General features: G+C 36.6%; 1 protein-coding gene across 1 annotated transcript in view; it reads left to right on the top strand.

Annotated features, from left to right (window-relative positions):
• Positions 1-18,193, top strand: part of Appl (amyloid-beta-like protein) — a 516,672-nt gene that overhangs the window by 384,951 nt on the left and 113,528 nt on the right. Inside the window, exon 4 of the mRNA XM_081771803.1 lies at positions 8,204-8,425. Coding sequence (XP_081627929.1) covers positions 8,204-8,425 — 222 coding nt within the window. The remainder of the gene's footprint in view (positions 1-8,203; positions 8,426-18,193) is intronic.

Here is an 18,193-nt window from a genome sequence, read left to right on the forward strand (position 1 = left end):
TATATCATAAACTTTATGAAAAAAGATATAGTTAACTAATTTAGACTATTTAAAGTACAAATACTTAAAATGTTTGTTAAAACGTGAAATCACACATAACCGTAAATGAAAGATTTGAAAGCTAAAGTTATAGGTTAGAGCTCAGGCGCTTTTAATTGCTATTGTAGCATTTTAATAGATAGATAGTTTTTGTGTTAAGTTTTACGGATTATATTGTGTAATTTAGGTTGTTTGTGGTCTCTACAAGCACATCTAAATCTATATATATAAAAGAGAACGCACAAAATCCTTTGTCCGCTCATCACGCTAATACGGCTGAACCGATTTCTTTCATTTTTGGGGGGTTGTTAGGATTTGGACCCTAGATGGTTTTTATCATATCACTTTAATTTTCAATTACCAGTGTCTTGAGATAATTGACCAATCAGGTGTCAATACGTACAAAAAATCCTTTGTCCGCTCATCACGCTAATACGGCTGAACCGATTTCTTTCATTTTTGGGGGGTTGTTAGGATGTGGACCCTAGATGTTTTTTATCATATCACTTTAATTTTCAATTACCAGTGTCTTGAGATAATTGACCATTCAGGTGTCCATACGTACAAATCCTTTGTTATTAGTTCATCATAGGTATAAAAATAAACGTATTTATATGCAACCCGCATGACCCTGTGACTCGGCGGGTTAACATAACTGACAAGCGCTATAAATCACTTGAAAGCGAAAAAGTAAAAATTATCTAAGTAACAAAGTTTATTGCGTTCCGGGATGACCGCAGCGAAGCGGGGCGGGTTGGGGTGACCGCAGCGAAGCGGGGCGGGTTAACATAAATGACAGGCGATATAATGTTAACATTAGTGCAATCTTCTATGGTTTTTATCATATCACTTGAAAGCGAAAAAGTAAAAATTATCTAAGTAACAAAGTTTATTGCGTTCCGGGGTGACCGCAGCGAAGCGGGGTGAACGCTGCTAGTTATCCATATACTCTATAAAACATGATACGAAAACTTTAGAATTATTGTAAAATTTCGAATGTGTTATGCGTCCTTATCCAAATTAACCCTTTCTATGTTAAAATCCACTAGGTTAAATATATATATTATAGTTATTATAGTGGAGTGAAGTGGAAATGATATAAAATATTTATAAACGTGTGATACGTTTCAAAATTAGGTGTAGAATTCCACTATTATTACTGAGGTTTGCAAGAACAGTTGTTTAGATATTAAAGATATTATACATATCTTAAAGGAAAGTGAATGTAAAAGGAAGCAGTCGCTGAAGCGTGCTATCCAATCTTTCGTTCTCTATATAAACGAAAAGTGTTCTAAAAAGGTACTATAGAAATTCGAGATCCCAAACTGAGCTACGTATTTATTATTATTTTATAACATGATAAATTTATTATATTAAACAGAAGAGAAGCTTTAATTTTAAAATGGAACGTAGAATATAGTAGCTGTAAGAGTTTTAAAGATTATACAAATAGTGTACATATTTGAATTATTTAGTAGAATGGTAGTGAGGTTAGTAACACTGCACGATGTACACAAATACTCGTATCTTGATTGCTTGTGTTAAGAAGGAATCCCCCAATCCAGACTACGTTGAGAGCTCTGTGATTCCATTGTTTGTTGGTGGCAAGGAAGTTTCGAGTACGTTGGCCGAGCTAAATAGTCTTCTCCATTAGCAGATATTCTTCAGCATCTCAAGTGTAATGATTTCCTATGTTGTTGATTAATGTAGTTCTGTTTTCACAATACTGAAGTGATGATGAAAAGGGTAAGGGAGATGACTAACAACTAGGCAGGCTTTCTGTAATACTAACCCTCGAATTTTGTTTCCCTTGTAATTGTCTGGAGTTTGAAGAACGAGAATAGTAAGTGTGCGTGGAATGTAAAATGAATTCCGTTTCGGCGGAAGAAAGTTACGGAAGACATACAATAGACCACAAGAATTATCGTTCTTCTTTCTCTTCTTTCTCTCCTTTCGTATGGAAGCAAATCCTCATGAAAACAGCGCTGTTCTAGGAGGATTTTTTTTAAAAAAAATAATTAAGCTCTTTTCTTTTTCAACCTCTGAGCGAAGTAAATTTTTAATTTTGTTGAACATTGTGTTTTGTGTACACTTTTTTTTAATTATTATTGGTATTTCTTCCTTTCTTTGTATTATTTTTATTGAAGGGAATTTGAATGTTACGTGAACACCGTTTAGATTTATTTGGTATGCAAAGGAAGACTTAGTAGTAAATGAAAATGTATAGGAGTGGTCATTGTTAATTCAGAATGGATTTTGTGAGAGCGGTATATTGCTGTTATAATATAGCAAAGTTTCTTCACTGTTATTCCCACCAAAACTTTTTACTTAATCACGAATTTATATTTTTTTTATGTTTTTACAAAATTTAAATATGTATTCAGTGAAAATGAATGCAGAGATAAATACCTCTCAGAACTTTCTTTTCGGTTGACAATAGCAAATACTGTAAGATGAAAGCAAGCGGGATCCAGATTTCGGTCACGCAGAGTATATAGAGATATGTATTAAAATAATGGAAACGCCTTTACAAAAATCAGCTTCCTGACTAACACTGCATTGTACCACATTTAGTACCATATAATATTACCGAAATTAAGGCATATAACGTCTGAATTGTCTCCCAAGGAATAATGTAACATTCTTCGTGCAGTAGCGATTATGGAGAATAAACGTTCTTTCCTATGAAATAATAGCGTTCAGTCCTTTGTACACTGATCTGTCACTGAATTAGGTACACCAACTTAGTACCGTAGCGAGGTAATGACTTTACCAGCTTCTGGACGTAGTCTGAAGATTGCAAGTTATACCTCCTCCACAGCGACCCACAGTTGGAGCTGTCTATTGTATAGAGTTCTTTTCCCAGCGTCCCACAGATGTTCCACTGAATTCATATCTGGACTGCGCGGAGGGGGCACTACATTAATTGGAGGTCAGTAGAATATTCCTCGAACCCCACTCTGCAGTTGTCCCATACCTCTGGGCTGATAGGTGTCATGTTGGAAAATGCCCGTCCTGTTGGCATGAACCATTGTCATGAGTGGGTGTGCATGATCTCCCAGGATGTTCACATTCCAATTGATATTCAGGGATCCTCTTACGCGGACTAATGATCCAAATGATGCCCAACTGAAGATACCCCAGGCCGTAATAGACCTACCCCAATTTGTTTTGTAACAACCTGACATGCGGGGTCCATGCTCCATGCTGTTGTCTCTAGATTCAGATCCCCCCCCCCCCATCGCAACGATGCAACCGGAATCGGGGCTCATCACTCCAGGCTACCCATTTCCACTGTTACATGATCCAGGCCCTGTGCCTTCGAGTCCATGCAAGGCACTCATTCAGTCCGATAGTAACCTATGAGCTGAGGCACTCGGGTTGGTGTGCGGCTCCTGAAGGCAAGGTAATGCGGGAAACATTGAACTATCCGTGCACTGTAACTTCCGATGGAACCCTCATTCAGCTGGGATGTGATTTGAGATGGTGTCTCGTTCATATTGGTTCGCTCGATTTCGTTCAACTGGCGCAGTCCACATTGATTGAGGGCGCATTAATCTGTGCTTTGTAACCTGTTCCCAGATATCTTCCTTATATTTGCATAATCTCGACACATACTTGGAATTTTTGGTACGCAAGAACCCGGTTGATTCACAGTCTTTGAAATGCAGTGCCCTATTCTTCGAGTGCCATCAATCTCCCTTGGTCAAACACTTCCGTGCTTGTCGTGTTCCGCTTGTGATGATTACTGCGTCTTGTAACCACAAGTCCTGCCTATTTATGCTCTCAATGCGAGTCAGCAGGTCAGCATGTATGTGGGCGTGGCAGTACGAAAACTTCAAACAGTCAAACAAGCCTAATTCAGTGGAACGTCAGTGTAGAATCTTACGTTAAGCTGCAGACCTATATCTCAAATAGTCTCAGTACTAAACAGGTCGTTAAACTCCGAACAACTAACCAGCCAGTTGTGCATGTATTTGCTTAATTTAAAACATAGTTTCTCGATTGAAACAACTAAATATCTCCTAAGATTAATCGACATCTTCAGACTAGTTGGCAGCACTGTACCTCCCCACTATCTACGCAAAACTCAGAATATCATACTTGTAAACATGGTAAAAGATAGTTGCTGTGCCTGTCTCAAATTCAGCTGATAACGTCTATTTGTTGGCATTATTCTGGATATATATTGCCGGTTTCTGTTGAAGATAGGGAAGCGAAGAATAATGCCGAACGGTTAAGAATTTCGACCTCGTTTCTGAAAGACCGTAACCTCGAGCAGAAGATTTATATGTTAAATGAAAGATTGGTGTATTGTGTTTCAAACTGATATATTAGTTGATCATTATCTTAAACAGTAGAGAATATATGGCAAGTTAAAAATTGCATATGAATATTCCTATTTACCACTAGTGCGATAAGTACGAACGGCCTGCCTATAGTAACGAAATATACGATATATAAAATTAATACTACGTCTTACTTCATCTTATCCTAACCTAACCTAGTAATGAAAAATAACGGCTACATTATGGCGCTCGCCTCTGTATGTCTGAATATTCTTGATTATGCAGTCCTATTGTTGACAGGAGCTGGTACAAGATATGCAAATTATGCAGTTTTCATAGTTCACTGTAGGCTTTGTCTACAACTATTTTGTTTCTTTTCTACCTCACAGGTTACAAGTGTAATTTTTTCTCGAGCTTTCTCGGTCGAAATCACTACACTACTTTCAGCATTACACCACATAGTACGTACAACACTGAATCCAATTCTTCGTAGGATGCTTCAAGTATTTTTCCTTGCAGAAAATGCAGAAAACTCTGTTCAGCTTTGAGCTATTAATTCACACATTATAAAAGCTGCCGTATTATTTTGACTGCATTTCCTGGCACGTTTACTAAATTTTATATATGTTTAGAAACGCCTGGAATTGTCGCTGTACAACCTTACTCAAATTATTTTTCATTTAATTCTTGAAATGCAAACTCAATTTCGATATTTAATTTTGTAGTGGAGCAAATCCAAACTGGACGTGAGTGGAATTTTACACTTTCTGTCTGATTAAAGTGCAACAGGAAGATAATATTTCAATGTATTAAGTCGATGTTTTACAATTCCAGCAATAAAATAATAATTATTAGTACACACAGAGAAATGATGTTAGTGTTACGTGACTACAACTAGCTGCTCACCTTTATATATAGGTTGGATAAAAGTAGTCGCAAAATTGTCACTTCAGAAGGGTTATTCTTAGCACTACAAGAGTTCTATAGCTGGTAAGGAGAAGTAAGGCGAAGAAATGAGGCGAGTGGTAACGACTGTAGGTTATTCAGTCAAGAGCAGCAGTGTCGTGAAGTAGAGAAGCACCATAATAATGTTTCCGAAAGATGAACAACATGCATGGATCGAGATTGAAGCGGCTGTTATGGTTTCAGGCAATTTGCCATATTGTACGGTGGCACGATGATATAAAGTGTTTCGTGAAGGCAAAGAAGCCGTTCAAGATGCCCCTATTCGAGAAGACCCCAACGGATAACAGCAGTTAGCTTCTTGACCCCCTGGTGCATGCTGATCGCCGATGCTCTGTGAGTTAGTCGTGTACCATAAAATAGTGCTACACATTCTACATGATACTTTTGGGTTCCGCAGATTTGTGGCGCCTTGGATATCATATCAAATTACCGAGGTGCAATAATGTCATTGCTACCACTTGCACAAAAATTGCTAAACCACTACCAGAGGGAGGGTGAAGACTTTCTTGGGGGAATTGTCACTATAGACGAAACCTGGGTTCGGTCGTATTAACCACGGTTGAAGAGTCAATCCAGGAATGGAAACATCCTGGTTCCCCTTTCGCAAAGAACGTGCGTTCTGCGCACGGTATTGGTGTTGAAGGGAATGTTCATTGTGGCTTAACAATACTCGTGGAGTCATCCTGCACTATGCTGTACCTCAAGAACAGACGGATCACTGGATGCAAGCTACTGTTGCAACTTCCTGCGACACCTTTGTACAGCATTCCCAAGAAAGTGATGACATTTTCGGACACAGACTCCCATCATCCTTCATGAAAGGAAGTGTCTTACGTGATGGAACCTTTGCATCAGTGGCAGTGGGAGATGTTGCAACACCACTTCGCGGGAAGTACTATGACACAAGAGAAGCCATCATCCGTGCCATATGGCGGTCCCTGCGCGATATCAACAAATGTGAACGCGCTGACGGTGTACGATGCCTTCCACATGTGTAACAGAAGGTGATAAAAGATGGGTGGCAGTTACATTGAATGAATGTGGCAAGTGTACTGTGTGTAAAGCCATAGGTACGAATTATAGCAACATTGTCGTTACTTTTTATGCAGCTCATATGTATATACGAGGGCTGTTTTTAAGTAAGGTCCAATTGTCAATAGAAACAAAACAGGTAAACATAGTGCCATACATATTTGGTTATTTCTTCTGTGCATATTAAGCAATTTTTTTTATATATATATATATATACATAGTTACCATGTTTGTTTAAACATTTATCATAGCGTTCGACAGGTTTTGGTATGCCCTCGTCGTAGATATTATCCACCTGTAACCGTTGTTTTCATTGCGGCTATTGGCTATGTTTATTTTTTGTTGAAATGCGCACGCGTGCTGTCTCCAAATATGCTTTGGGCATGAGGCTGTATCAGTTGCAGTAGTAGCATCAGTGTGGTCAGTTGAAATGTTTCGTCAAATTGAGCATCCCGCCAAGTGTGAAATAAGGTTTGTGATTCGATTTTTGACAGCAAAGAATGTCAGCAGTAGAAATTCATCGTAGGTATATGAGGTGTACGGCCCGAATGCAATGAGTGTCCGCAAGTTGCGTAAATAGGTGCGATCGTTCAAGAACGGGCGGGATAATATTCATGATGAACACCGAACGGGCCGATTTTCTTCACAGACGCAGTTGACGCAAATATCCCTTAAAACCACGATTTCCACTTTGTCACGGGAAATGTTGCAACACCACTTACGGAAATGTTCCGTGACGTTTTACGATCGGTGCTGCACACAATTGTTTCTGAAACCTTAAAGTTTCGAAAACTGTGCGCATGATGGTTTTTCAGACTGCTTACCGAGGAATACAAAAAGACGAGACTGGCTTGTGCTTTGACTTTTTTTTATCCGATAGAAGATCAATTGTTGGACCACATTTTCACAGGGGACGAAACATAGGTTCACCATCTGAAGCGACAGTCAATGGAAAGGTGACATAACATCTCTAATCAAAAAGAAAGCCAAACAGACAATGTCTGCATGCGAGATACAGAATAAGCGCCGTTGCCTACTGCCATCTATTGTTTTGTTGCTGCATAACAATGCACGCCCTCAATGTGCTGCCCAAATTCAGGTTAATTCTTTTGGATAGGAGCTACTGGACCTCCCACCGTACAGCCCGGACTTTGCGCCGAGCAATTATCATCTGTTCCCCTACCTGAAGCAGTTCTTCGCCAAGCTGCGGTTTGACACCGATAAAGAAGTGAAAACAACGGTTGAAGATTGGCTTCGGTTATAAGCGAGTGATTTCTACGACGTGGGCATGCACAGACTTATCGAATATTTTGATAAATGTTTAAACAAACATGGTATGTAAAAAAAAAAAGTAGTTTAATGTGTACAAAGGAAATAACTAAAAATGTATGACACTCTGCTAGTTTTGTTTCTATCGACAATCGGACCTTACTTTAAAAAAATAGTCCTTATATAATATACTTCAGTATCTCTGGTAAAAGTGCATTACGAGAAGAAACAACTGAGCATTGCAGTTGGTTTGTTAACGTTTCCACTTCCTGAAAATTAACGTGTTCGGAACTCCCCGCCGATCATTATTACCCCTTGTCCCCAACCTGTTACCACACGCTCATTCTACTGATTGTTTGGTTACTCGATCTGTTTGTTCTATTGATAAAATTTTGACTGTTCAATAAGCTTTGATTTGGATTCAGGTCATGATATGCTAGCATCAGTACGAGAGCTGTTTCAGTTTACCATCAAAATTATATATTTCCTTTCATTGACAGATCCATAGAAAACAGGATATTTAACATTTTTACATGAAGTTTGGTATATTTAACATTTTTTTCTTTACTAAATATCAAAACTATATATATTTTTCCTGCTCTTTGCAGAGGGTCCATTCCAAAGCGACGCACTGCTCGTCCCCGAAAATTGTCTCTTCGACCATATCCATAACCAAACAAAGTGCTGGGAGTTCGATAGATGGAACTTGACGGCAGCTCATGCGTGTCAAGAAAAGGAGATGGTCCTGCGAAGCTTCGCTATGCTGTTACCTTGTGGAATCTCGGTGTTTTCTGGAGTGGAATTTGTGTGCTGCCCTAAGCATTATAAAGGTAAGTTTCTTCCAAATTCAAATTCCAATATTGATAAGTAGTAAGAAACAGGTCCATACTTCACATATCACATAAGTTGCTGAAGGAAATAGTACTCGTACTCAGAGCTATTTCCAAATACAAGAAAACTTTTGTTCGAATAATTTAAAATCCAGTTACTTCAAGGAAAGCAGTCCTTATACGAATAAAGGAACTTTGTGCATATTGTTCATTTTTTTTCGTAATGAAAAACTGAGAACCATCAAAAAATAATCCGACGTGAAGTGGAAACAGATTCGATGAAAGATGTTACTTAGTTCAAGGAATATATGTGATCAAAATGTGATAAAAGTTCTAGCCAAATAGTCTTCTGTTTGGTACCATATCGAAATAAACGAAAAATAAATAGCTTAATCTACACCAGCTAGAATTTGTAGAAAATTTTCTTAGTGTGCAATTTAAAAGTGTTCAACTGGTGTTAAAATCCATCTTTTTTGGAAAGTGGATCTTTAGTGTAATATTTCACATGAAACTCTTTATTATCATGGAGAAGATAATCTGGTAAAAAATAAATTCTGTGTAGATATGAATGAGACTTAATAAAAAGATTGAAATGGAGAGCAAGAAAAGATGGAAATAATTTAAGAACCACCTCCATTTCTTTGATGCTTGCCATCACATACCACATAAAGCCGGGCATGGAATTTCTGTCTTTTGCTTTTTAAAGTAGGTAGATTTGTTCTTGAGTGTTTGTGTACTAATTCTTAGGAACTCGTTCATCAAAAAGAAACAAGAATTACATGTAAAATAGGACGTTCGTTGAACAAATCGCCATACCGAGATACTGAGATTCAAACATTCACCGTTCTGAAAAGGCGACACCTTTGCCCTTTCTAAGTTTTAGAGAACTCTCAAGCTATCCAGAAAAAAAAAAAACGAAATATTTCAGTTGAAAGTCCCACAATTATGCTCTTGTAGGGTAAGGGAGACGATGAGTAAGGCAAGTAAATGATGATGGAAAAATTGATGGAATGAGAAAGTCAGAGGACCCCGAGTAAACCCACGGACACGATATTGTCCACCACAAACTTACTTGGCCGTGGATCGTACCAGGGTCCCCACGCATCAGAGGTAAGCTCTCTAGCATTAAGTCACCGTGCAACCCTTGTCAGGATGCAGCAAATCACGATTCTTATTCGGAAAAGCATGGCTCTATCGCAGTGACTGCTTCTCTTAACATGTTTTAAAGTTGTTTATGATTATTACACTTGTATTAAATAAGAGTTTCATTGTACCTTTTGACTTCATTTTATAAAAGCTGCAACTTAAATTCGTAATACGATGCACACGCAAGTCATCTAGATACTAATGTAAGTACAAGAAATAATTTAGAAAAATATAAAATGTACTTATTTAAGCACTTTAATTGAACTTGCCTATGAAATAAGACTACATCAGGAAATTGGAAACTGCAAACTTCATATAACGATGTATTTCTGAAGGTGAATGTTGTTACTCAAAGCCATCTCCGGCGAGTAATATACTATTGCTATTTGTGTCACTAGTAAACTAATTTTCTATTCTGTTAACTCATCATTGTTGGAAAGATTCTGCAATTTAGTTCTTGTGGCTATCGTAATTAGATCTTCTACTGTTAGATGTAATGAACTTGTTCTTACTGGAAGATATAAAGAGAAAAGCAGATGGTAACATAAATGCAATTAAACCAAGAACTTTGCTGCCTGTTGGTTAATACGCTAGTCCGAGTGATTAAATATCTTTCTTTCCCTTGTTTCATACTGCAGAGATTATTTTCTTTGATTTTGTAATTTATATATTTCGTACTAAATATACAAAAAACTTTGTTAATTTTCGGTTTTAATTTTAATTTATATAAGCCTGCAACAATGCCGTAGGCCTATTTGGGCCGCGGTAGTTCAATGGTATGCTGGGTCCCTAGTTCGATCCTAGTTCCCGCCAGATGGACTCTGGTGGACAAACACTGTGCGTGGATTTTCTCGGGTTCTTCCGTTTCCTCCCATTTTTTTCATTTCACCATTTCGTTCATCATCACCATCTCAAAAATACTTACCCTCCTCCTCCCTCAAAAAGAAAGAAAGCACGTCGTATTCTTTAATAGATATAAAAGAAAACGTAAATTGAGACACATTTCTGATGGGATTGAAAATTAGACCGAATTCGACGTGATACCAAGTTATAATATTATCGTAATGTTGTCCACTAAAATATACCCAAGTTAGGTATTTAAGTTGCAGTTGTCAGGAATGCAGTATTAAGGAAGTGTAATGTTTTCGTTAAGGTTACAGTGATAACGAATCCAACTTTCCCTGTTTATTCTTTATTGTATAAAGATGAGTCATTCGCCTTCGAAGAAGTGCCAAATTAAAGAATTGTCGCTACAGTAACAATATGTTTCAATTTGTGTTTCTGCTTCATGATGAGGCTAAGTTAAGAACGTAATGATCATGGAAATAATTTGCCAATCGGTACGTAAATCGTACGCATATTCTTATTATAAATATATCTTCGTGGAAAATGGTTTCGAAATGAAATTATTTTCATATTAACTACTTTGTGTCGTTAAAGAAAGGAAATTTTTTAACATTAGATGTTACGTGATGAATTGTTCTGTTGGTTATTATTTATTATTAATATGAAATCGACTCTTGCATATAATAAACTGTTGAAAGTTTTTCAATTCATATATTGTTAGACTGAAAGCTATAGAAAAGAGCGAGAGAGAGAAAAGAGAAATCATTATTTATACCCACGAGACATTTTCAAAACATATGTATGCAATACGTGTTTAGTGTAGTTCGAATTTTTTTATGTACTCAACACTACCAAATAAAATTATTTGGTAGCATAGAAATGTCGAAATAAACAAACTAACCAGAATACAACAGTTTGATAGGTTAGTTAAGTTAAGAAATAAAGTGCCGACTATTTTGGTTGATTTCTCTCTCTCTCTCGGTTGGGGTCGTTTCGTCCAAAGAACATTTAGTCCAAACACATTTGGTTCAAAGGACAATTCGTCCGAAGGACATTTCGTCCAAAAGACAATTGGTTCAAAGGACATTTCATCCAAAAGACATTTGGTCCAAAGAACATTTCGTCCAAAAGAAAATTGGTCCAAGAAACATTTCGTCCAGGGATGTTTAGATCAAAGCATATTTCGTCCAAAAGACATTTGGTCCGGTAACGCTTGGAGGTCCGGGGTTTGTTTCTATTAGAAGAGTAAAAGTGATGCCTATAACATTGACTCAGTAGCTTCTTATTTCTAAAGGAAATTTGAAATAGAGGTTTATTCCACAATTTTCATTTCGATAGAACAAACATTCAGAAAAACGTAAACACCTGAAAACAAAATGGCCACCTTTCTTTGCTTTCATTAATAAGTTTACAAAAATACAGTTTTAGCTTTGCAGAAATACAGTTGTAGCTTCGTTGGTTAAGGAATTCACCTCCTCCCGAAATAATAAATAGCCCTTTGAAGAGCAAACTCCCTCTTCATTTGAGGACAACATTGCCTCTGCATGGTCATGTGAATCTTCTATTTGGTTTGAGACTTTGCAATGGATATCTGAAATGTACTGTACTGTACCGAGATAATTAATACGAAAGCCAAAGTATATACTGTATTTGCATGAGGAGTAACACTGAAATAAAAATACAAGAAAAGTTAACAATTTTGATTTGTCATACAACTTACTAATTATGTTAAAACGTCTGACAAATATTGGAACATTTCGTGTAGAATATAAGTACCGTTTCAGGTTAACCACAAGTCTGGTTTCTATTCGTAGACTATTGATAGAATGTAACTTCGGCAATCCCTTATCACAATGTTGCAGCCAAGAATGTGACTGTTTAAGAGTATTATTAACGGTAAAAAGAATATATTTCTCACGTGTGTATTTTTCTATTCTCAGTATTTCTTCAAAGAAACTTGACACACATTATTTTTCACTTTTCTAACACAAGGGTTTGAATACCTAATATTTAACTTATTCAAATTTAAACTCCATTAATTTTAGTTACCGGTACTTATTTTAAAACTATTTCATTCACAACATTAAAATTTTAGATGTCATGTTAGCAGTTATTGCAGCAACATTCACACTCCAACCCTTCCCTCAGTCCTGTTGTTCGGCCATTTTGTTTCCAGGCGTTTACGTTTTTCTGAATATCTCAGCATATATTTCTTCTGTTCCTTTAGAAATAGAAAGCTACTGAGTCATAATGTTATATGCATCACTTTTTTATTCTTCTAACAGAAACAAACCCCGGACCCCCAAGAGTTACCGGACCAAATGTCCTTTGGATGAAATGTGCTTTGAACTAAACATCCCTGGACGAAATGTCCCTTGGACCAATTGTCTTTTGGACAAAATGTCCTTTAGACCAAATGTGTTTGGACGAAATGTCCTTTGAACCAATTGTCTTTTGGACGAAATGTCCTTTGGACCAATTGTCTTTTGGACGAAATGTCCTTTGGACCAATTGTCTTTTGGACGAAATGTCCTTTGGACCAATTGTCTTTTGGACGAAATGTCCTTTGGACCAATTGTCTTTGGACGAAATGTCCATTGGACCAATTGTCCTTTGGACAAAAGGGTGGTCACCTCTCTCTCAGGGAATATTCTCGGGCAATTCCTATTTCTCTCTTCCATTTCCGAGCGATATCGACATGTTTAGTCTTGATGATAGATAAGCCTACAAATTAAGCTCAAAAATATTACTTTTGTAAAACTTAGCGTATAAATAAAAGTTTCGTTTTAGCAGTTCTAGTTTAAATGGCAACGTAGCTGTATGTGAAACATTTTATCTGTAAGTAGGTTCTTAAAAGTCCGTTCATAATGTCAAGCATAGTATAATTTCAGCAATGTGAAAGCATGTTTGTGAAGTCATTTAAATAATAACAATAACAGTATCATCCAGTTATTCCTTGCGAGAAATTATTTACTACTATTTTCTCGCCAAAGCAAATTCTTACAAACATCCTATGGATACTAATTCCATGATTAGAGTAAGATTTTAGCGTATATGAGATGTCTATTACTTTATAAACTGGCTATACCTGCCCTGTTCTGTAGTTTGTTTAATACTTGATGTATGCTCATGAACGTTCTTACACGAAGTTACGTAAGAATCTCATCTTCGCTTTTAGACATGTCGTTTAAAGAATTTTTCGGGAGTTAGCACGCTAGAAATCTGCTGCAGTCGTCGCTATGACAACAGCACAATACTTTCTTGTGTGTGTTGGCCTTCAGACGGACCTGCTTGCAGAGTGAGAGCAAAAAGGAAGCAAAAATCCAATCCAGAAGTCTTAGTCGTTTGTTTGTTCAGCCATTTCCAATTCGTCCCTTCGGTCCTTATTTGCCAGTTGAACTTTCCTCGTCGTTGGTGTTTGTATGGAGAGGGAAAAAAATATATGATAAAGTAGATACATTGTTCAACGTTGACTTTTCTGTTGAAATTAAAATCTCTCGTGGATAACAGATTCCTTAAGATAGTTGTCACTTTTGCAGATTGAAGTAATCCTTGTCTTCCTACCGAAAAAAAAAGAAGTTATCGTTGAACATACAGAGTTCTGTGTTATATTTTTAGGAAGCCCTGATTAGATTCAAAGTTGTCAACGGGACTACAATGTTAATTATTGTGTATGTTGCTTCTGATCATGCCGCTAGTTAAAAGTTACCCAGTCTTGGGTTTTTTTTTTTTTTTATTATTAATTTTATACAAAGAACATCCGATCATGACAATAGTAAACGATCCCCAAGCTTGGATAAACTTTTAATTACGCATTTTAGACTAACTTGAGGGTCCTGAATCCAAAGAAACTGTTTTAAAACATCCATCCATGGCGTCACGAGAAAAATTACCTCGAAGTTGGAGTCTTTGAAGTACAAGTTAGTCAATAGTAAAAGTTGCCCACGCTTCGATATATTTGTAATTGTATTTTTTAATATTTTTAATGAAGAAAACCACATGTATATGATTTGTAGTACAACATATTTAATGAATTTCTTTTATTATTATTATTATTATGAATAAAGCCAATGTTTATCCCAACTTTGAAGACATTTTTCGCGTGACGCCGGAAACTAATAGATTTTAAAATAGTTTGTTTAGATTTAGCACCCTTAAATTAATGTAAAAAGAAAAAAAACGCAACTAACAATGTATCCAAACTTAGGCACGTTTACTATTGTCATAAGAGGTACTTCAAAAACTCCAACTTTGAGGTTATTTTTGCTGTGACGCCAAGAATTAATAAGTTTTAAAATAGGTTCTTTAGATTCAATGTCTTCAAGTTAGCATAAAATGTGTAATTAGAAATTTATCCAAGTGTGGACACTTTTTACTAGTGTCATGATCGGATGTTCTTTGTATAGTAACATGTACTGACAATGTTAGTAACTACTTCATTCGGGTGAGTTTCAGCGAATAATTTCAGCGTTTTGTGAGTTTGATTACAAAAACAATCAAATCAAAACTTACATATTTTGAAGAAGTTTCTGAAAATTAAAGCATCTGAAATTTTGGTTTCAAAGTTTGTACAAGTCATATCAATCTAACTACTACTATTATTCGTGAACATAGTTTTTTTTTTTTTTTTTTTTTCGCGTGCTGAAAAATGTAACTATTACCTACTCTTTTAAGTTAATGTGTTACTCTCTGATGTTAACTTTCAATGGCCCAAACAGAACTTTTGAGATATTAGAACTCTTCTGCAGTTGGTGATCAAAATGTGAAATCCTGGAGAGAATGAGGAGAAATCCCCCCGACACACGCATACTTAATATTTTGGTAGAAAAATCTCCCACACTAAAAGCGTACTAGGGGTGAATAAAGTAACACTATTGTCAGAAGCGTTCCGTACAGTCATTCATACATAATAAACTTGTATTTCGTAGGAGTAAAATTGAGGGGGAACGCGAGAGGACGACGTCCCTTCACCTCACGAAAATATCCGTGGCGTCCCTCTCTTTATAAATAATACAATGGACAAAGATAGGCACGGGGGACAGCGTGACGTCAAGCGCCCCCCTACCTTTTCAGATCCACTTTTATCCCTGATGTAACTAATAGGTGAACTAGTGGTTAATGGTATTCCTAGTCTTGCATAGCTATTATGGATGCTTAAATAAGTGAACTGTCTATGTCGAAATAACCCAGTGCGAGTTTTTTTTTTTTTTTTTTGGTACATTTCTGTCTCCCTCTGCCCCCTTCCACACACACGCTTCTACTGTTATGAATTCGCACCATGTTGGTGACGGTTATATGTAGTAATCGTTGAAAATGAAACCTTGAAATGAAACCCCTTGTTTTAATCGGAACAAAGTAATTTTTGATTATCAATATGACTGTTCTTATGCCAGCAAGTTATAATATTCCCTTCTATGTAAGAGAAATAGAGGGACAGCATCCATTTTCTGTACATATTTCATTCGGTATTTATGGTTATTTTTGTATGTTATTCTTTTGCTCTGGTAAAAAATTACAGGTTGAAGATAGCAGAAGCCACAGTTGCGTGCAGAGCAGTCCATAATAATCAAATTCAAGAGACTGGACTAAATGCTAAAAATCACATGGGCAATTATGACAAGTTAAATCGTATTTGGAGCATTGTTATAGTTTACTTTGTGCTTGAACAGCAGTTTGACTTGAATGGTATCAGCTCAGTAGATTTGTAACTTCCACGTTTGCACTTGAATTATTTTTAAAGCTCCCATTTCAGTCAAAAACAGCTCTCTTTCTATTACTGAAAGCAAAACGCTAAAGCTTGGGTTCTATTCCCTCCCCTCTTTTTTTGTTTGTATGGACCTTTTATTTTCTCTGTTTATTAGAAATCCGTATTCAATAGCCTTCATACCTATTCAGCGTAAGACAAGCGTATCAGTAAATTCTCTGCTTCTCGGAAAATATGACGTTATCAAACAAAGAAGAGCTCTGCCGAGTATTATCGTAGTATTCTCAGCCGTCTATCAGCGAGCATATTATTATTGAGAGCCTACAGTTTCAGAAATAAAACACTAGCATATTGAAAGGTAGATTATTGTAAGAGTGAAATCAATATCGGATGCTAGAATTCGAATAAAAATAATAATTATAAAAATACAGGGAAAGTTACTTCTTTCTTACTTTCTACTGTAAAAAGGTCCTATCCTTTCCTTTTGTAGGACGGGTTACAAGCTGAATACATATATCTTTTGATTTTTTAAAAATAAAATTGAAAATAGTGGGTTCGATTTAAAAATTTTCGAATTCTGAAACTCTCACTAATTTCTTATTATCTTTTCTGTTCAAGTGCAATATGTTATTTGTTTTCCCTGATAATTTTAAATTAATTTTTTGCTACAAATAGCTACAACTAAAAGCTGAATTGAAATTGAACAGAGAAAGCGTCATAAAACTTAGAATGTTATAAAATTAGGCTAGTATATTTTTTGGCATCTACTTACATCTGAGAATTAAACTTATACTAATTGTGAATAAGTTAACATGCGTAACAAAAAAAAAAAAAAAAAAGGCATAATAGAGTGGTTCTGGGTAAATTGCACATACTGAAAAAATGCACAGGGCAAGGTTTCTTGGCTACCTGGCAAGACTGAGCAAGTTGAGTTGTATGTCACGAGAGCACAGAAGGGAAGAATCGTACCGCAAGAAGAAACGCAGTTTTCGTAGATAAATAATCCTTTCAGTGTATAAAATTTATTTTCATATGGTTTGATATAACTTTGAAATACTATAGATATAGTTACAAACAACAATCCATTGCTATTAGAACAGGATTCCAAGGTGGAATGGAAGCATGAGGTATTCGTGCTTGTCCGCACTCGGCATAATGGCCACCGAGTTTATCTGTAATTAAGGGTTGCCAGTGGTAGTAAAATTTACACTTTGGGGGTAAATGCGCATATATATCTAAAGATAAAATGCACATATGTGCAAATTACCCCAAACGTTAATGTTTCATTTTGTATGATGTGATAAAAGCGTAACAATTTTTTTTTTGGGGGGGGAGATTCAACTGTATAGCTGCACGATTGTAACTGTAAGTGCGCGTCGTGATCAGTGATGATTTCAGAGGGTTTCCTGAAAGAGTTCAACAGAGACGTTATGTATAGACCAAAATTAGGAAGACCCATAGTACTTGGTTCAGCGGAGAAGGACTTAGTAATACATTTATTGCAGTTGGAATCAAAGGGTTTTCCACTAACTATGGCTGACACTCGAAAAATCACATATAATCAATATGCAGAGAAGAATGGACTAAAACACCCATTTTGTTCGCGCACTGAAACTGCAGGATATGATTGGTTGTATGGGTTGCTGCAACGGAACAATGTTGTTAGTGTTCGAAAGGCTCAACCCCTCTCTTACACACGTTCAACTTCTTTGAATAAAGCAGAATGTGACAAGTTTTTCAAACTCCTCGATGAACACATGGAAAACCCTGGAGGTAATCGTTTGCCTCCCATCACATATTTTCAACTGTGACGAGACGGGTTTGCAAATGATATTTAAACCGGGAAAAGTGTTGGCGGCTAAAGGCAAAAAAATCGGTGCATGCAAAATCGGCAAACTACGGGGAGAAGGGGAAAACAGTTACTGTAATGGGGTGTATGAGTGCTTCACGGGTTTACGTTCCGCCCTTTATCATTTTTAAGGGTGTTAGCATGAGAGAATTTCAGGATGGGCTACCACCAGGCTCCGCAGTTGCTATGACTGATTCAGGATACATGACAGAGGAAACATTTA

This window comes from Thermobia domestica, chromosome 9 (assembly GCF_964235325.1).
Source record: "Thermobia domestica chromosome 9, izTheDome1.hap1.1, whole genome shotgun sequence".
In the NCBI taxonomy this organism is placed as follows: Eukaryota; Metazoa; Arthropoda; class Insecta; order Zygentoma; family Lepismatidae; genus Thermobia; species Thermobia domestica.